This window comes from Vipera berus (assembly GCF_964194415.1).
Source record: "Vipera berus genome assembly, chromosome: 6".
Classification (NCBI taxonomy): domain Eukaryota; kingdom Metazoa; phylum Chordata; class Lepidosauria; order Squamata; family Viperidae; genus Vipera; species Vipera berus.
Genome location: NC_138208.1, coordinates 71022489 through 71044294, shown reverse-complemented (window position 1 = coordinate 71044294; position 21806 = coordinate 71022489). Strand labels below are relative to the sequence as shown.

At 38.0% G+C, this 21806-nt stretch overlaps 1 protein-coding gene across 1 annotated transcript in view; it reads right to left on the bottom strand.

Annotated features, from left to right (window-relative positions):
* Nucleotides 1-21441, bottom strand: part of KIAA1549 — a 118931-nt gene extending 97490 nt beyond the window's left edge. Inside the window, exon 1 of the mRNA XM_081330358.1 lies at nt 21240-21441. Coding sequence (XP_081186484.1) covers nt 21240-21417 — 178 coding nt within the window. The 5' untranslated portion in view covers nt 21418-21441. The remainder of the gene's footprint in view (nt 1-21239) is intronic.
* Between the last annotated feature and the right edge of the window lie 365 nt (nt 21442-21806).

Here is a 21806-nt window from a genome sequence, read left to right as displayed (position 1 = left end):
ACAAAAAAACAATATGGATTGAAATAATGTAGATTACTTCTGAATGATAATAATTAAAAAATATTGGCAAATCACCAGATATATTGATTATAAAACCCATTTAATACTATCCAGGCACTGAATAGTTATCACCGTGAAGCACTGTCCCACACAATTTTAGACCCATACACTTGTTGCTTCTACTCTACTAGCCATGAGGCCCTCAATGTATTTAGTAGTGAGGGAATAAAACCATGCAATTAGGGGTTGTTAACCAAATTATGGTTAAATTAAGCCATGGCTTAGTGTAGTGTATGAATTCAGATTTCTCTGAAAAATCTCTGCTGGAAATAGTTCATCTCAAAAGTAAATATCTAAGAGCTGAAATTAATAGTATTTATTATTAATAGAGGGTTAAAATTACAACTCAAGCATTCAGGTGAGTTCACTATTTTCAAATAAACTCTATTTATAGGCAACCTAAATAGGTAGCAAAAGCCTTGTCTTTTCTCTACTGCTTTTTCGAGGGAGAGTTTCAGCTTCTTTTATGAAGGCAAGGCAAATTTGCCTCTGCTCACTGTTTGGATAACTGCTATTTCTTTATCAGTTGGAACATAGGAGAACAAGATTACACAGTTGGCTGACTTACTTGCAAAGGATTCTTGGATCATTGCTCTGGGTTCTCCCCACCCTGACTAAATCAAGCTGGGTCATTTTTATTCACATCTCTGCAGCTGAACCACAGGAATCAGCCAAAACTATCTTTGTAGAAGGACCAAAGTGAGAATGAAACTCAAAGGTAAAGTTGAGCTTCCTGGACATGTTCATATACTTTTCTCAGCAATTTTTTTGTGAGTGGCTTCCTCTTGCCTTCTTTGTTTGCTTTTATACTTTCCAGTCTTGTTTATTTGGGATCTTGGGAATCTCCTGACAAGTCTTCTATTGAAGAATTAACCATATCTGACCCACTGAGACTTTTTCAATAACATCCAATAACATCATATTATCAAACCATTTTCTGGCTGTATGGAAGCTTACAAATCACCTCAGAAAAATGAATTGGGGGATGTCTGGCTTATGTAAGTCCTGGCTTATCTAAATATAGGCTTATCTTTGTATTCACAAAGATTCTTTACTGAACATTTCTGAGGGACATGTTTTTACCACGTTGTCTCCACCTCACCTCACAACCTATTGCTGAGATCAAGTAAAGTTGTAAAAGTTGGGAAATGATTTCTTTCATCTCCTCCAAAAATAACCTTCCTATGCAGACAATTTCAGACATTTCAAAAAGAAACTTGGGGCAAATTGCTCAACTCTATTTGCTTTGGTCAGTGTTTTGATTTTGACTTCTAGAGAGACTGGATATCCCATATGTGCAATCTATTTGTTCAGGGCAGGGAGTTAAAGAGGAGACACCAACAACATTGGCTTAACATAATCTGATACAGAGCCATTTTTGTGTCTCCTGACAAATATTAATTCTTTGCACAGGAAACATATAGCTATCTTTCTAACATGGCTTCCTTTTCATTGGTTTTTCTTGGAAAGTTACACTAATAGCTTCTTTGACATTTAACTTTAACTTCTTTGATATATTTAACTTCTTTTATATATCATATCTTTTAAAATTAAATACAAGTTTCTCTCATTTCAGTTTCATACCAAATTATTTAATTATATTTATTTCCCTTGTAACCCTGTTTAAAACAATTCTTATTTCTAACAAAATTACTCGGCATTTTCTCTCCCACTTTCACTTTTAATTGCTCTGTAGTCCTTCTGCTTACGTTCTTTGCAACTATCTTTTTCTCAGGACACATATTATATATAACTTTATATTTTTCAGTGATACTCTATAATTCTTTTTACTTTGTTCCAAGCCACCCTAAAAATTTAATAATAATCATATAATTGATGTTTATGCATTTAATTGCCATCTGTATGTACAGTATAAATAGATATATTCAGTCTCATATTTTGAAATAATCAGATACCAAATTTTTACCCTTAATTATCTGTAATCTCCAAAAAGGCCCAGTTACCTTTTTCTGTACTCATCTCATCTCTACGGATTTATTCATGCCACCCAGCAATATATTTCCCCTGTCTAAATTTCATTTGGAATGCTCCACATTTTTCATACACAACTGCCAATTATCTGTTCCAGGACGCATAATCCAGTGGATATTGAAGTTCCCAGGCTGAATAATCCTAGATTATGCTGACAGTTCCCAAAAATGAGGACTTTGTCCCTCAAAAAATCTAGTGTGTTTTTTCAAAGTACAACTTACCAACCTAAACAAAACTTCAAATAAAATTGCAGCAGTAAAATCAAATACTATACTGAAATTCAGAAGAGGGCCAAAAATGCTATCAAAGGTTTCATGGTGTCATGACCCAGGAATCAGATTCTGAACATGAAGCTGTTCCAGCAGATACTGTGGAATATCAGCCCCAGGACACACAAAGACAAAAATCACCCCAGCCTAATCAAACATAGGCACCCCCTGAGCAGCTGGAACAGATGGAGCAGATGTCAGATGAGGATAATATCAGGCCTTCCAACCCCTGCACCTAGCGAATAGAGGAAAACTGAGCAGAGACTTCTATGAGACTCCTTGACAAGCAAGGGAGTAAATCTTTTGATTAGAGACAGCTATCTGCAAACTGATTTAAGAGGTAGCCCTGTTCACTCGTTGGACGCAACAGTCTCATCTCAGGCTTCTTACGTGATGATTCTGCTCACAAAATTCTGATATCTGAACTGACCACCCTGACTTGGATCTTGGAACTCTGGACTGACTTTGGACTATTATTCTGTGTGCTCGTTTAAAAACAAAACAAAACAATTCAAGCAAGCTTATTTCAAAGACCACAAGCAATGTTTCCACCACTGGTAGATGTGAAGAATCAGGTTGGGAACAGATCCTTCTAGAGAAAATATATGTGATTGTGGAATCAACACAATTTTGATGGCACATAACCAATACACTTATTGTCATATTGAGTATTAAAGACATTATTTTTCCCACACTTTCAGTGAAGGAAGAAATGGAAGCAAACTATACATTTAGGCAAATTCTGATTAGCTTCTTCTTTCTACATGAAAGATCATGTAACCATTCTGGAACAGTCTCCTGAGCATAAGGGAAGGCACAATGTAAAACCAGTGCATGGTTTTTCTTTGAATACATACTATGAGGGCAAAAGAACACATCAAAGCCCACTTTATAAAACAAATGTTAGTTCTGTGGTATAAACATCTGGTGCTTTATGCCAGGAAAGTAGTTGAAATGGAAGTCTATATTTAAAGGAAATTAAAGGTCTGAAAAAGGCCCAAGAATAGAAATACCTTCAGTAAATTCATAATTTTATTTATACAGAAAGTTAATTATGAACATTAGCAAGTATATGTAAGTGAGCCTGAATGAATTATTTTGTAAAGATTTATATTGTAACAAATCAAAATTATAAGGTAATAAAATTAAGAACAAATGAGTAAGATAAGACACTAAATAAAATTACAATAACTAAGGGTTAAGATGTTGAATTAGAATAGAAGCAAATGTTTTAAATTTGTTCAATTTTGCTTTACAAAATGCACATAATCTCCACGTAAATAATGACACTGGTATTAAATAAACTATTCAGTCATAGTTATATATTTCTGCACCAAACTGTTTGTACACTTTCATGTACTTCACATTCTAAAATTAAGGCCATTAAGGCTTGTATAATCTTGGTCAATTATGCAGTGGTTTTGCTTTGTTTTTCTTTCTCCCTGTATAGCATACCTTAGAAATAAAATAGAGGTAACAAGCCCTGTGAAAAATGATGAGCATATTATTAGCCTGGAAGGCAGTGCTGCATCTGATGCATTAAAAGCATTTGTAAAAATGAATGCAAGAAAAAAAATAGAAAATTAACATCCTTGTATTTTTCTCAAATCTAGAATACAAAGAAATTGGTTAACATCTGCAACAAATGTTTATTCTCCACTAAGTTTGGGTCGCACAGTTCCACCAAGAAGTTCTGCTGATTAGTGGAGGTCATTATTGGCTCCAAAATACAGCTTCAATATTTTCCCATCTCCTGTCTCCTTTTGGGAGAGGAGTTTTAATGACAACCCATATAGGAATTATTCATGTGTGACCATGAAGACTTAGAAACTGACCAACGTTGCAGTTTCTTTAAGTTAAAGAAAAAATAGATTTATGTTTTTTTTATTATTATTATTCTATAGGTCTTTGGGATTTTTAAGAAAGTTAAGAGAAGTTAATTTTGTGTAGATTTCTATTGAATGTTTCTCCTTTGCAACTTTGTTAAAAAAATGAGTTTCTTGTTTCATGACTATGGACTAATTTACTTCAGGAATACATAATCTATAAAAATATTTGCAAACTGATGATCCAGTAGATATATACAACAGATAAAACAAAAGGGGAACATTGTCCTGTTGCTAAATTTTGGATAAATCTGGGTGTATTTTCCAAGAATATCATGATTTAGCTCTCAAATGGAAATGAGGCAAGCATTATGAATATTTCAAATGAACAATGCAACTCTTTTTGCCAATAAAAATTATTGTAGATAAATTTGTTCAAGCCAAGTAAATAAAAACAAAATAATCATAACCAAATATACATGGAAGTTAAATTTAAAGGGTGCAAAAAGGTATTGGTAGGAGAATTCAGTTGAGTCATTTCAATTTTTCATTTTAAAGAGAAGGAGAAGACATCTTCAAAGCAGGAATATAGTTGTGCAGAATTCAAAGTACTGATAATGATCTATAAAGTTCTATCTAGTGTAACATTGGGTTAAATCTGGCAAAAGCTTGCCAGAACTGAATTTACCATTACAGTGAGAACATCTTAGGAAGATGTAAAAAGTTATACTTTTCTATAAGACACTTTGCCACTAGAAATTATACAAGATAGCTAATGACATACAATTCTCTCCATCATTCCTACGGTTATCAAGGCAATTTCTTAGAAAAGTTAGAGTTTACCTATCACATATCTTTTTCTCTGTTCCTATCTCCTTAGTAATATAAGTCTATAAAGATAAATATACTCATATTTATATATGAGGAGGGAAACACTTATATTCTGAAAAAAATATGTTTTAGATATTTCAGGAATGGCAGTATCTGACTGCTCTAATCTTGGCTCAGAAGCCAAAAGATACTACGGGATGTGTAGGCATTTAAGGCCTTTTTATGACACATACTGTATATAAACACATGGAAAATGGAAAACAAGCAAAAACAGAGAGAAAGAGATTGAAGCAGATGCCAAGAGACCTCTGTTGATCTGAAGAGTTCCAATAAGGAACCAGACCATAGTTACTGAAAAAAATGAATGTATCAATAATGAATAAATAAAACCCCAGGGAAATTACAACTTGAGGATGTGCAAAACTGCAATTCTTAGCATGAAACAAAATACCCTTGTTTTATTCTGACTACAAAACCGAACTTGGTTGTTTTGAGGGATATTTTTGAACTGGGTTGAGCATTGCATTAAGCATACAGCAACTCTGAAATGTTTGCACTTCAATTGCCAGAATTCCTAGCAATGGCCATACTTGGAGTTGAAGTCCACAGATCATAAAAGTTGCCCAGACTGGGAAACACTTAATTAAAATCAAAGATCTCTTCTACTTCAAAATCTTCCAACAGATATTTGGAGGTGTTCTAAATATGAAATTAAGCAGAGCTTACTACAGCACATTCAGTTACTCTGGCCACTAGGAGGCACCGCATGATCAATTTCTTATTGGAACTCTTCAGATGTGAGTAACATATTAAGCTCTCAGAGAACTTAATGGATGGTAGACTGAATATACCATTCTGACAGTACTTTCATTAGACTCTTAACCACAACATATATAAAAACTGAAAACCAATATAGCCATATTCATCATGATGGGATTATTTATTCATCCATTCATTCCATTTCTATCCCACCAACTCTCAGCAGTTTATATGAGATAGAAACATTAAATCATCCACAGTATAAGTCTTAGAATACAGGAAACAATTTAAAATATAGTAAATCAAGATGAAAAATAAAAGTAAGCAGTGAGGTAAAAATAAAAATAAAAGATGGTTAAAACTCTCTAGCTAGTTAAAATTCTCTCAGAAACGGTTCAATTTTTAGCTTTCCCCGAATGCCATCAAGGACCGAGTCAGCCTGATCCTTGTTTTTTAAATAAAACTTCATAACTCATGTATAAAAAGAAGCAACATTTTACTCCTTGGCAGGATTACTGATCATATAATATGATGGTCCAGGCAGTCTCCAAGACAGCAGAGAAAAATTTGCCTCTCCTCATAAAACCTCCATAAAATCAAAAGCCATCTGCTCAAAATTTTTCACATAAGAGGAAACTGACTTCACTCTTTTAAAGTAGTATCACAAAAACACTTTTTTTTAAAAAAAATACTCCTATGCTTAAAATTAAAAATGATATTTAATCTAAGTAGATGATTTATTTAGAAGTAACACCAAGTCAAACCCAAACTGAATTTTTAAAGAGCAAATCCAGTTTCTCAAGAAAATATTTTTAAAATGAGCAGGAAGCAAGATTTGAACATTTACAGTTTTGCCTTTGTTTCCCCAGCTACGTTAATTAAGTGATAGACTTGAGTCAAGTTTGACTTCTGATCATTGTATGGATCAATGTTGATCTTTTAGCAATAACTTTGAACTCTTCAAAGAACATTCCAGTAATCCCTTTCACCTCATCCATCACTTCCATCAATTGCTTTCCCTTCCCTTTCTCGTTTCCCTTTTCATTCCCTTCATTTCCCTGCCCACTTCCAGGCATATTTTTTCTAGTCTCTCACCCACTCAAATCACATGAGAAAAGTGCTATTCTTGAATCTAAACTCGTAGTAAGATAGCTACTTTCGTATTGCAGAAAAAGGCCTTCTAACCATATCCATAGAAACCTCCTTTAGGCTTTTCATACTAATGGAATACAGTACTGTGAAAATCAGCCCCATACTTAATGATACTCAGCTGTGTGGGAAGACCTTCAGACAAATTCATTTTGAGTGATCGTCTAAAAAATATCTGTTATTTCTGGTAACCTTTAATGGAGTTTGGTTAATCAAGTCTGAACAGATGAAGGCACTAAGGATTTGTTTATAGTTAAGAGATGGGATATGGGAAGAAGAGTAAAATTGTGATGAAGGGGGAAACCATTTTTATATGTTTCTTTTCTTTCCTGTGTTAATTCCTTTTTTTATTTTTCTATTTTTTTCTATACTTTTTATTTTATGTTGTAATAATTTTTATCTTTTAATTTGTAATTCTCAATAAAATTATTGTAAAAATAGATTAATAGTTTATTCGTAATTTAAAGAACCTCTGAATGAATTCAGCTAGAAATGTTTGGAAATCTCTTGATTAGTGTGATGGGCTGCAGGAGCTCCCCAAGGATTAGAACAAGGATTCTCAGCCTAGCAATGCTTAAGTACTGAAACAAAAATTCATAGCCATTTAACTCTGGGAACCAACTGTCCTACAGCAAAAAGACCTAGACATTCTGTGCCATAAGACTCAAATATTCTGTATTACCTGGAAAACAGAAGGCATATAGAAGATGTTCCATGTTTGCAGATGCACGTTTCACAGAAAACGTCTGGAATCATCTACATTATCTAAGTGGGATTAGCATGCTACCGTATTTTCCGGCATATAAAATGACTTTTTAACCCATGAAAATCATCTCAAAAGTTGGGGGGTCGTCTTATACGCCCAGTCGTCTTATACGCAGGAAAATAGTACATAAATCAATCGAGCGCCCCCGTTCTTGCAAAGCAACTTCAAGCCTCCTTAGTCCAGTCCCCCCTCCAACGTGACTCTCCCTTCCCACCCCCAAGAGCCTCTCAGCCCCTTCCCCTCCCCCTTGCAAACGCCAGACCCCGGGAGCTCTTGCGTCTATTCCAAAGGGTGGGTGGAAGGAAAAGCCCCTTTCGGCTCCGGCTTGGCTGCAAGTCAGCGAGCCCAGGAAGGCACGCCCTCCCCTCTCACTGTGGAGGAAGCAGGGCAGGCTGGCGTCTGGCGGGAGCTGGCAGGGCAGTCCTGCGCACGCGCGCGCTCCCCAGCTCCTAAGGAGTCCTCGGGGAGCCGTGGCAGGCGCCTCACGCTCTGCCCTCTTGAGGCGGCATCAGCGGAGCCGTCCGGCGTCGAGCGGGAGCCAGCAGGGCAGTCCTGCACACGCGTGCGCTCCCCGGCTGCTAAGGAGTGCTCGGGGAGCCGTGGCAGGCACCTCACGCCCTTCCCTCTCGAGGCGGCACCGGTGAAGCCATCCAGCGTCGGGTGGGAGCCGGCAGGGCAGTCCTGCACACGCGCGTGCTCCCCGGCTGTTAAGGAATCCTCGGGGAGCCGTGGCAGGCGCCTCACGCCCTTCGCTCTCGAGGCGGTACCGGCGGAGCCATCTGGCGTCGGGCGGAAACCGGCAGGGCTTTGCATCATCTGCATCAGACGGGTCTGAATTGGGCTTGTGTCAGACACTTGGCAACTGGCATGTAAGTATTTTCTGGCGTATAAGACGAAAAATCTTGAAAATCTTCTCAAAAGTCGGGGATCGTCTTATACGCCCAGTCGTCTTATACGCCGGAAAATACGGTAGATCAAATTAGGAAAAATTGGGTCATTTAATCCCCTCTTTGGCACAATATTTATGTCTCTCTCAAACCCCAGAAGAGTGGTGAGATGGCTCAGCAGTTAAGGCACTGGGCTTGTTGGCTGGAAAGCTGGAAGCCCAGGTTCAAGACCCAGGCGCCACATGACGGGGGTGAGTTGCTCCTGCTAACCTGAAGCATGCAAATGTGAATAGATAAATAGGTACCACTTTGGTGGGAAGATAACAGTGCTCCATGACATCATGCTGGCCACATGATTATGGAAATCAGCAGGGACTCCTTTACTCCTTTTACCAAACACCCCAGAGACTCAGGCATTAGTAAAAAGGGGTTTCCAAACTTAACTGCCAGATATATTTTTCAGTTTTCATTTGGAAGGAAAGGCAGTGTTGGCCTGCATGGGCCAAAAAGAGAAGGATTCCTCTTTTCTTATGGTTTCTCCCTGTCCTACTCAATCCCTTTTATTCTTCCACACAGTGCTCAAGCCCACACTGGAAGGATAACTCTGAATACTGAGCAACTGGTTACAATTACAGAAAAGTGGCCAAGTCCACAATAACACACAAAGAAGAAAAAGGGGAGAGAAAAAGACTTGCTCCTTGCTTTTACTATACATGCAGATGTCATTCATCAGGAACTATGTTTAGATGCAAACAGTATCAGCAGCAAAGTGTTTGTGCCATCTCTCCTTTTGTTCTATTGCAAGGCATATTTATAATTTTAAGGGAAAGGAGCATTGTAATGGCCTGCCTCTCCCTCTAAAAGTTGACTAGATAATTGATAGTGTCTTTTGTTCTCAGAACATGCCAGAGCTTTGGCGTAAGTCCTTATTTGCAATATTTTGATTGCAAGAATTCCAAGACAGCAAAGAATGAGAATAATTAATTGAAGGAATGAGTGAAGATGCAGACAGCCCAGGGGGAAGCATAAGGGTTCCAAACAAAATTTCCTACGAAGTGCTGATACTTCTTAATGCTGTCACTGCAACTATGAAGATTTAATTTGACAGTAAGCAAAATATCAACCAGAGTAGGTCTACCTAATACAAATTCCACCCATGCCTAATGGGAAAAAAGTACCCACCTCAGCAAAAAAAAAAACCTGCTAAATATAGGATTACAAAGCTAAACAACTCATTTAGCTGAAGATCAATAAAAGCCACTGGGAATCTGTGAGGCCAGTTAATTATGATGTCCATAATTCCTTTGTAATAGGTTGCCAAAGTAATGAATGGGAGTCTTCTTTAATAAGTTAAATGACTGGGTTTTTTGATTTGGACGGTTAAAAATATAATATATAACTTAAACCTCACTAAGTAATCCATAGAGAGTGTTGGGATTATTTTCATCATCAAGAAAAAATAGGATAGCAAAATAGATCGTTTACCTGAACCAAGAAGAATTTTCCAGTTATTTTTGTTTCAAAAAGACCAGCAATGATTTGTTTGTTTGTTTACAGTATTTAAAAGCCAGGGTCAGCCAGCCAAGATTTCTTTAATCCAATAATTTATTTGGCACGTATTTAAAGCATTTGGGGAGGTTAGAAAGAAAGCTTTTGCAATACTGTATTGAAAAACTAACAATGAAAGTAAACCACGAGCATGGGAATGAAAAAAAGGTATAAACTCTATAAAAAATATAATAGATGCTCCATAGTAATTCAAATCCAGTTCAGAATTTGAAACTGGTTTCAACTGCACCTATTGGACAAACACAGTAACAACTTTCTCATTTCAGGTGCCATTGCTGCAATTTAGCTAATATTCAGAAATATTCAGATGTACTGAGAGAATATATTCAGATAATAATGCCAGAAGTAAATTCTTTGCTTAGCAATGGTAATGGGGACTGGAATTTCCATTGCTAATCATTGCAGGCCATTAAGGAAGAACCTCATGTGATCGTATCTTCCAGCTTCCTCTCAGTTTCTCCATTGGCTTTGCTTGTCGGAAGCTGGCAGGGAAGGTCGCAAATAGCAATCATGTGTGTGAGTTGGAAATGTGAACAGTTTGCCACACACCCGGATTGCAATCACATGACTCTGGGGGTGTTGTGATTCAGGGTCAGCCTGTGGGTTCGGCAATTGGGTCGGACGACTCAGAGGAGGAGGAGGAGGGGGGTGTTGAAGAGCTTGATGAGAGCCCTCAGTCAGGCCCCTCTCACCTGGTCACGACGCAGACCCAGCTGTGTGAGCCTGACAGCGTGGATGAAGATGACCCACAGCTGGCCCTGTTCAAGGACGCCCGACGCAGGAGGCAGTCAATCAGGAGTAAACAGAGGAAGGCAATGGGGCTCCTCGGAAGGAGGCAGAGAGAAGCCACGCCCTGAACTGTATAAAAGGGGGAATGCGTGGGTGGGCTGGTTTGCTGAAGGCAACCGCTTGAAAAGCTCCTGTTTCTTGGTTCGTGTCTTGTTCTATTTGTTTTTGTATCAATAAATTTGGCAGGCGTAATTCCAGCCTCTTGCCTTCTTGTAAAAGGGGTTGTCCCTGCCTTTTCTGCAGGGCCGGTAGCAGGCTGGTACAGAACAGGGGGTGCAATGACAACTATAACTTCAAGGGCCGGTCATAAGTCCCCCTTGTCCAGCAGCATTGTAAGTTTGAACAGTTGCTGAACAAGTGATCATTAACTAAGGACCACCTGTAATAAACACTGGCAATTTAATAATCTTGCCACCTCTTGAGTTTTGGAAATGAATATTCAGAAACCACATTTACCATAAATTATGCAAAGCAATGCAAAAAAATTGATCATCAGTAGTGGAGAGCTGCATATATTGGATTGGAGGAAGACTGAACTACAGTATACTTAAGGGATTTGCTCTGTTTATTTCATGTCATACAAACACCTGCAATCAGACAAGGTCAGAAGTAAAGAGTGGCCCATTACAGCAACACTAGAGGTATCAAAAGTTCCTCCTGCCTCAAAGAGAGAAGCTCTTAATCCCTACACTGCACAGATGACAAAAGACTTTATCAAGGGATGTGTCCTTGAAACACTGCTTGTAAGACTTCTAATTCCACGATCAGATGGCCCAAAGCCTGACAATAGTCAAGAAACTCCAATTATTCATCCTGCAATTATCTGGAGATTTAAATTTGTGCTGACCCAAGCACATGCTGAATGGGGATTCCTTCTATGTTGACTTTTTACATATGTGTAACATACATATGGAAGGGATGCGGTGGCTCAGTGGGTTAGGATGCTGAGCTTGTCGATCAGAAGGTCGGCAGTTTGGCGGGTCAAATCCCGAGTGCCGTGTAACAGAATGAGCACCTGTTACTCGTCTCAGCTTCTGCCAACCTAGCAGTTCGAAAGCACGTCAAAATGCAAGTAGAAAAATAGGGACCACTACAGTGGGAAGGTAACAGCGTTCCGTGCACCTTTGGTGTCTAGTCATGCTGGCCACATGACCATGAAGACGTCCTCAGACAAGCGCTGGCTCTTCGGCTTTGAAACGGAGATGAGCACCGGCCCCTAGAGTCGGAAACGACTAGCATGCATGTGCGGGGGAACCTTTACCTTTACCATGCATCACATTTTTAATAACTAAAGAGCATTTGATGGTCTACAATTTGATGAGTGTGACATTAATTGCCTGCAATAATTAGCACTAGTAAAGCCTCAAACTCTACATACTACTGAAGCCTAGATCACTTCAGTATGTTTTACATATATATTTCTGATTACTCTGTTCTGCACCAGACACAAACATTGTGTCATCAGTAACCACTATATTTGGAAAATAGCTAAAAGCAAGATACTGTCATATACCAATAAAATTTCCAGCCTACAAACTTTTGTGAGATTTTCAGGGAAGTAATAATCAAAAGAGATGACAAGCTGTACAGCTAAATTAGACTATCCTCTAGTGAAAAACATTTTTGTCAGTCCTAGCCTTTTCAAATTATCAGGAGTTGTTGAACTCCATAATGTTTTACTGCAGGGTCCCCAACCTCTCGTCTACAGTCTGGTGCTGGGTCACAGCCTGTTCAGAATTGGGCCATGGAAGTGGTGGGCACATTTGTGAAAACAGCGCACACACAAAACCATCCCCTCTACCCCCCACACTCCCACCACCACTGCTGGTCCATCGGTCCTGAAAAGTTGGGCAACGCTGTTTTACTGTACTTTCTGAATGGTTTACAGAGTCAGCATGTTGCCCCCAACAATTTGGGTCCTCATTTTACCAACCTCGGAAGGATGGAAGGCTGAATCAACCTTGAGCCAGTCAGGATCAAATTCCAGATTGTAGGCAGAGTTAGCCTGTAATAATGCATTCTAACCACTGTGCCACCAGGGTTGTTATTGGGAAAATAGGAGGAGGAAGTGTTAGATATGTTTGCCATCTTGAGTTATTTGTAAAAATAATAAAGGCGGAAAATAAATAAATAAGAAATCTGAGCACATCATACTGTTTTGCGTGACCAAATTGATTGTTTTTCCTCAATACTTCCAAAGAGAATCAAAATTCTATCATAATTTTTTTCATACTGTTATATGCTCCTATAGCAGAAAATATTCTCTTTCTCCAATACCTAGTCAGGACCAGGAATGTCCACTAGTAAATATAATCCTGTCTGATGAATTCTGAAGAACTCAAAACCTTGCATCCTTTTCTGCTACTTCTTGTTCTTAATACATAATTATCCAAAAATGGCTTTGGGATTTATTTTTATGGCAACATGATTTCTTTTTTGATGCAAAAGACAGTACCTCTTGACTTTCTAAAAAATTGAACATAAATTTCATAGAATTTTTTTTAAAAATATGAATTTTGGTTTTACTGAACATGGCAAAAGATCAAACTTTCAAAATATGCCAAAAGTTAAAATCAGTATCACAACATTTTCTGACATAAGAAGCTGAATTTATTCACTACCAAACAGCACAAAAGAAAAGCTTGATTTTCAAAATAAAGGCTTCCTACCGTTGTAATTTAGATGAAGAGAATCTGGAATTTGGACAGATGCTGAACTCTAGAATATGATTTATATTTTGTGTAATTCAATCCTTTCCCATGGCCCACTGCAGCCACTAAATTAAGAAGAAATTTCATACCAGGATACACTATATACAAAGTGCAACAGATAAAGATGGTCATCCTGACAGCTGAGAAGGTCCCTGCACACATGATATCAGAACCTTGTTGCATACCATTTATTTTAGACACAGTCCTCTGTAATAGAAGACTTAAGAAATCTTTGATGGATAGTTTGCTTTTACTCAAAAACATTTCACAGCTGGCCTCAACTCTCTACAAAACTCATCTGCTCTAAGACAAAAAGCATTCTCTGCATAGTCAGGCTGTGCCTGTGAATGATGCCCTCAAATTTAGAAAAGCCCATTTTTTTCAGAAAGCTACTTTTGGCCATCCCAGGTTGGAAAAAAAGGTTAGGACACCACAAAATTCCACAGATTTGTAAATTTCTACAGAACTTAAATTACAGGACTCACAGTGCAGTCCTTACTTAGGAAGGAGATCTAAGATGTTTCACGGAAGCCAGTACAGCAATTAAATAGTTCAGCTTGGACAGCAAAGACCCATGTTCAGTTCCCTGCTTGACCACAAAGCTGACTGGCAACATAGAGCCAGACATTTGCTTTTGGCACGATCCCCTTCAAAGATCTTTTGTCTGGGGAGAAAACTAAAGACGACCTATTTATATGGTGCCTGGAACTCCCAGAAGAAAGGAAAGATGTACATGAAATAAATACTATAATTAATTAATTAATTAATTAATTAATTAATTAATTAATTAACACACAAACAAACAGACAAATAAAAGGATTTAGCATCCAGGTGTTTTTGGTAGAATGATATTCTCAAAAAAATAATAGGTACAATGAATACTTGCTATATTCAACCAACCATGTGTGCGTGCGTGTATTTTTTTGTCTATAGGAGAGATAGCGTGTTACTTTAACCACATATGTCACAATTTTACAATATTTATAGCCTGTCCCAATCATTCAGGCAAGAAAGATATGCTGCAGACCCCGTCAGTCAAAGAATTTCAGCTGGTGGGGTCTAGGAAGAGAGCCTTCCCTGCCACTGCTCCTTCATTGTGGAACATCTTGATCTCAGAGGTGAGGAAAGTCCCCAGTCTCTTGGCCTTCTGCAAAGGGGTCAAATCTTGGCTGTGTAGCCTTGCATGGGGGACACAGGGAACCACACAACCATGGGGCTGGCTAGCCCCATGAGAAAAACCTCTACACACACACACACACACACACACACACACACACACACACACACACACCTTTATTAATAACTGCTTAATCCCCCATTCTTGGTATTATTTGTCTTCTGAAAAATTTATAATGTTTTATATTTTTTTTAATCTTAAATTGTTCTGATTTTAATATTTAATTTTATTGATTAAACTGTCCACCACCCAGAGCCCCTCTGAGAGAAATGAGCAGTTGAGAAGTATGAAATATAAATAAATAAATTCTAGGTAGAGGACAACAAAGTCCAAAAAATTATCCAAATAATAAAATATCAGCAAAAATAATTAGTAACAAAACTGGTTCTACAAGTTCTTAAGGAAGGAAACATATGCGCAGGAAATCCTAAAATTCAACCTCATGTTTCTGGATTTGATTTTTAGGGGTATGAAATCACTGGTAAATGAGTTCACATTAGGGCTGTGCAGGGCTTAAGACCTGAAGGCAAAAAAGTGCTTTCAGTCATGCACAGACACATTCTGCAATACCTCAACACATTTCCTGAGACTGTGTGACAGCACTACAGGGCAGTCATGAAGTGCTAGAAAAGTTGCAGTTGCTTTAAAGAGCTGTATGTATCTGCAAAACAGGAGCCCTGCATATTCTATTTCATATCTCAGAAGAAAAAAGACATGATAGTAACACACACATCACAGGCTGGACACATCAGCCAATTACTCAGCCTGTAAAGTTTCAAATATGTGGCAATTGTTCCTTAGTCTTATATTATTTCCTGCCACCCCTCTTGCCAAGCTGACAAAGAACAATTTTGGGGGAGGCACATTTAATTTGTAAAATCTCTTATATCGGATATCTTTGATTCAGATAGAGTCCTCCATATCAAGAGGACTCAGCCATCATCAAAAGAAAATACATTTGAATGTGCATGTTTCAAACAAAAAATGAGGACTAATCACATGCTTTAGAGTCCAATGTGCAGCAAGCTATTCTTTCACTATCAAAATGGACACTGAAATAAATTAACCATTGTTATACTGAAACTAAATTCTTGCCAAAAGAGTCTAACCATACTAGTCACTGTGATCTATAAAAAAGTAAATCTGTCTGACAACCTAACTTTATCGTCACTATGCAAACAAGGCGGAAACAAAAGAATGCCATGTGTTCAAGAGATAGATTTGATGGCAGTCGTCCCTTTGTCACAAAAAGAGGGATTTTAATTAGTCCTGTGCTATCAAAACAAGATGGACATCCATGAACTGAAAGCCCAGACTAAAATATAAACTTCCCATGAGCACCCTCATTAGTCTACAGCCAACTGTCAATGATAAATCTTGCTTTGTAGCCTCTGACAGGGATGCTTTGTGTGTCAAGGAAAGAATTGTGTGTGCTCCCTAAGACAATGATTGAAAGAAGGAGGGAAAGGATATCTGCTTTTGTTGATTATTCTTTTGTCTCCCTTTGCAAATCAAAGTGATCCTTAAATGGAATGTTTTGTTAAGATCAGCAAGTCAAAGGATGTTGACACCAAGTTCTTCAGAAGAATGGATACTTCAGAACACTCATAAGGATGGACCACACTTTTAATGATACACTACTTTAAATTTCTGTGATTTTACTGTTGCATATAGTGCCAAGCAAGATCCAGCTTATAGCTCAGCTCCATGCTGTGTTAATGAGCTTCTCTATAGGAAATTCTCCAGACAAATCAATTGCTCTAATGTAACAGGGTTACACTCTGCAAAGAATGTATGAAGAACTATTGCAATTTTTCAAGTTCTTCACGTAAATACATTCACCACTCTCCTCATGTTCCTTCCATTTGGATAGCAATAGCAGTAGCACTAAAACTTATATACTGCTCCACAGTGCTTTACAGCCCTCTTTAAGTGGTTTACAGAGTCAGCATATTACCCCCAACAATCTGGGTCCTCATTTTACCAACCTCAGAAGGATGGAAGGCTGAGACAACCTTGAGCCACTCAAGATTGAACTGTTGGCAGTTGGCAGAATTAGCCTGCAGTACTGCATTCTAACCACTGTGCCACAACATGATATAAAGCTCACTTTCATAAAGCAAGGCTGGATATTTGTTTGCAAAGGATGTCTACAGGTGATTCGATTTGATAGAATACCCTGAATGAAAAATTCAGTGAGAAAAAAAATACTTTTGAAGAAGGGGTAAATGAAAAAAAATCATAGCTAGATAGATGCTGCAATCTAGAACTGTGGAGATCCAGATTCAAAACTCCCTTCAGCTACAGAATTCTCTGGGACACCTTGAGCCCATCACTTAATTGGTTTACAATTATGCTGAACTACCAATTAGTTTTTACTGGTTGTGCATGGATGCAAGCATGGTAGTTTCTAAATTACAGTTTATGCATAGTAAAAGATGTAAAGATAATCAGCTATGACTTAGTAATCAACCATGGTTAACAAAATGATAGCTTAGCACAATGTATAAAACCTATAACTATCTATATATAAAAGTATATTGTCTTTCAGAGCTCCTGGAAGAAAGATAGAATACAAATGAAGCCAAGAGATCAGCTATGAGATAGTTGAGCTTTAGAAATCATACACAGAAGAATAACAAAATTTAAGAGTTTACAAAACAGTTTTTTAATAAATAAATAAATGGTATGCTTCTTGCCTCAACTATCAGGTAAATAGATTAGCAGCCAGTGTGTCACGAGGAGAGAATGTATACTTAATAATTAATTGGCAATGTTATTGCATTTTATATCACTTGGGGTATTTTAGACATTTGAAGGACCAAACTATGTTAAGCCATTTTAAGCAGTTTACACCTTGATTGTCACAGGATGATCTGTTATAGCAGCAAAACTGCTATAATAGATCAAAACTGAGTGCTACATTGTGTTGATAATTATAAATAATAGGATAAAACCATCTTTGAAACAATAGATAACTCAACGTCCAAAATGATACCTTTATTTTTTTTTATTAAAAAGTTTTACAATACATTTTATTTTTAACAAAACACAACCCCTCCCAACCCCCTTCCCACTCCCCAGCCCTCCCCCGCCCCTCCCTCCCTTCCCCCTCCCCCTAACTACACACAGGGGTGTCAAACTGCCGGCCTGCAGGCCGGATGCATCACGCCAAAAGGAAGGAAGGAAGGAAGGAAGGAAGGAAGGAAGGAAGGAAGGAAGGAAGGAAGGAAGGAAGGAAGGAGATACTGCTACCACCAAAGGCTTAATTTTCTATAGGCCATTATAATTATTACAATATCAATTTGGTTTGAAAAACTTGAAGAATTGATAAAATAACCAATCTAATATCTAACCTACTACTTTTACTGAATAGGTTAAAACAGAAGATAACTTTACCCTTAGTGCAAATTGCATAGCAGAATAAATATCGTTTTAAAACTGACAGTATCCTTATACAACAGAACAGTTCAGGCAGAACACTTTGAACAATATTCAAAAGCCATATATGATTATAATACTGTAACAAGAACACAGAACAGAAACACTTTTTAAAAGTAATATTATTAACAACAACACTGTTCTAACTCAACAAGTACCAGGTTTATACTTACAAAGCCAAGAGAAAAAATCTACATGCATATACCACAAAACAAATCTATTTGCTGAAAAAAGTAAAACTGTGAAGTTTGGAAAAAATTATCAGTAGGACAAATATAGATAAGGCTTTTCAGTCATTTAAGATAAGGCTTTTCAGTCATTTTAAAATCTATTTTTGAAAACTACTACTCTGGGCAAATCAAGTGGGTTTTTTTTCAAATTCAGGGTATTCTAGTTCTCCTAAACAGAATGTTTCCCGTAGTAGATTACTATAAAGATATCAATACCTCCTTAATGGAAAAGAGATTCAGATCTGCTTAGAAAAGGAGGCAAGGAAGAGACAGTATTGAGAATGGGTGTCAAACTAATTCCCAGAGTGCATCCAGGCACATTTTCCACAAATCACCGGTTCAACTTCCACTGCAGCTCCACCTGTCTTGACTGCCGACAGGAAAATGTGTAACAATATAGAAGACAGTTTACTTCGGAGAAGGAAAAAAATGTCAGTGCAGAACAGTTAATCCTGACATAACGAGGAGAAAGAAAAGAGCTGGGATAAATGTGCTGCTAAAATTTAATCATTTTTGCTGAACTTGTCTAGTAGATCTCAGTAAAGGATGCACTGGTTGAGTAATGACCGCAACATCTGAAGCGTGGTAAAACCTGAATGAAGTAAATTGCCTTGCAGAAACTGAAGAATGCCAGCCATTCTTTTTACAAGAGATCATAGAAGTCTTGTCAGTTTGTTAAACAGTAGGATATAAGTCAGTCTTCCTCAACCTGGTATCTTTCAGATCAGGTGGATCTGTAGATTCCAAATTTCAGTCAGCCTGTTCAGCCTCAATATACCATTCCCAAGGAAAGACAGTATATACAAATGATAAAAGGGCATAATAATAAAGACAAGGCACTTTTTAAAAGATGTCCATACTCTCCAAACTGCAGAATCTCTTGGCACATCTTTCACTCAGTATATTCTATTCAGCTAGAAATGGGATAGCCAGAATGTCCCTGAATCTAACCTAAAAATGTACAAATGTCTTGAAAGCTACAAGGAACACTCCTTGTTCATGCGAACATTTTACATCAGGAGATTTACTTGCTTTTGGCTTAACATGTTGAGTAAACATTATTGTGATCTGTATCATGCTATGTTATATCTAACTGCATTGATTGCAGCAGTTAACAATGATTATTCAGTTATATTGAATTCATATCTAAACCATAGTTCAACACAGGTTGACTCACTTGGTCTGTTTTCCAACCTGTTTTCTTCCCTAGGAATCCAATTCATAATCCACACTGATGTTATATCATTTTTTAAATCCACCTCAATTTCCAGAGTAAGAAATTGCCCTTTCTCAAAGTTCCAACTTCATTTTTTCAATGTTGAAGGTACTGTAAATCCTGAGAATCCAACTCTGATTTCCACAGCTCTCTTCCAATGTTGTTTCTTACCGTAGTATTTAGAACAGTGACATAATGTTACTGATTCTGTGATTAAGCATATCATTCAAACAAGTCATCAACTGTAATTGAGAAGGCTTAGATATTGTTATAATTCAATTTTCAATAAAAGTCTGATTGTTTTTTACCATTTGCTGAAAAGAAGTTTCCAAGTAGACAAATCAGGATGGGAGTTCAAATTGTAGCTAGGTCAGTGCCAGAAAAAGCCAACATCACTTTTGTCAGTACCAGCATGCTAACCAAAACTGTTTCAGAGGGCAAGCAAATCTACCTGGAAATAATTGAACTTTTAGATAAATCAGACTTCCCCATATTAGTACGCTCTCTTCATACTCTCCAGGTGTGCTGAATTTCAACTCACATGAAAGTTTATAATAAGGCTTTCCTGTAGTATTTCTTTTTATGAGACAGATGGACAGTCAAGAAGGAAGGAATCTTTTTACAAATGGAAATTGTTTGATGTGTTTGCCACCTTTATGATTTATTTAATTTATTTAGACCACTTAATATAATTAATAACTGGATTTCAAATTCTATTATAAGTAGAAAGCAAAATAAAACAGCCTTGCAGTTTAATGCTACCAAACTAGGATGAGTGGTTGCAAAATCAGATCCATTTGAATACACAACTTTTAACTGTACAGTTATGTATTGCTCTCATTTCCAGCCCTTGTGATTCTACAATGAGCTGCAAATAAATGTACCCAGAATCCTAGAAGCCAATACTAAGACCTTTCCAAACACCTAAGCACTTATTTTGAAAAATGCTTTACAATTCTCCAAAGCAACACAAATTCCAAATACATTGTTAATGTATATTAGTTTTTAGGGGCATATCCATTTTTCCAAACACAGTTCAATTACAAATAGCAAGCCACTCCTTATCCATTCCAACAAACACGGCCTCCTACCCTTTCCACACACAGAAGGCTGGCTGGTTATTTTTTTCACCAGCAAATAAAAGAATATATTGTCTTTGCAAAAACAATTTAAGAAAGAAATTAATTCTCAGATTTAACCATACAAGCCCAGCAAAAAGCAAATAGATTTCCTTTCTATGGTACATAAAAAAAATGAGAAGCATAAGCCTAATTGTTCTACATCCCCACAGTGCACATCCATATACTAGTATTCCAGAAACACTTTTATTTGGTGGATAAACCATTATTTATAACTGTCCTATAAATGAAGACAGAATGAGAAAGACAGGAATGATTCTAAAAAGCCTTTGGCTACAATGTCTGCTGGGAAGGTAAAACAGCAGGACTTTTCCAAAGACATAAAAAGGAACCTTAATTGCAGGCTCAACAAAAGAAGCTGGAAAGAGATACTGAAGCCAGGAAGCTGAAACCCGGGACTGGAGGGCAACCATTTCCTGTCCCCTTACCTGCTACTGGGGAAGTCAGAGTTGCTGGCACCGACAGTAAGATGGGCAGTAATACCGGGAACCCTGTCCAAAGCACCAGGTGTCTGGCAGTGCACCAAGGTGGACCTGGGCGGCAGAGGAGCAGCGTGACCAAGGCAACCATGAAGCATCTCAACCCATCCATGGCAAAGCCAAACATCAAGTCATCATCTCGGCCACCTCCGGCATCCCTCAGACGTAACTGCTGAATGGGCTGTCCTCCGCTTCCTCCTCTGAGCATCCAACACCAGCGGCCAGGCAATCAGTGAACGAAGGCATGGGGAGGGGGGTTCCCCACATCTACCCCCGTTTCCTTGGCTTTCAAGCCCAACAAAGCAGGACGGAGGCAAATTGTAAGGTGGAAAGCACGCAGGTGACCCAAGAGAGAAGAGGGGGGAACCAACCCCCTGGGGCAAACAGGCAAGGTCCGAAGAAGTGAAGAGAGAACCTGCTCTTCTATAGAAAGAAGATGGAGGGGAGACCGTGGGGGGGGGGAAGGAAAGCGATAAAGTGAAAGGAGGTTCTCCTACGTTAAAAGGGCGGGGTGTG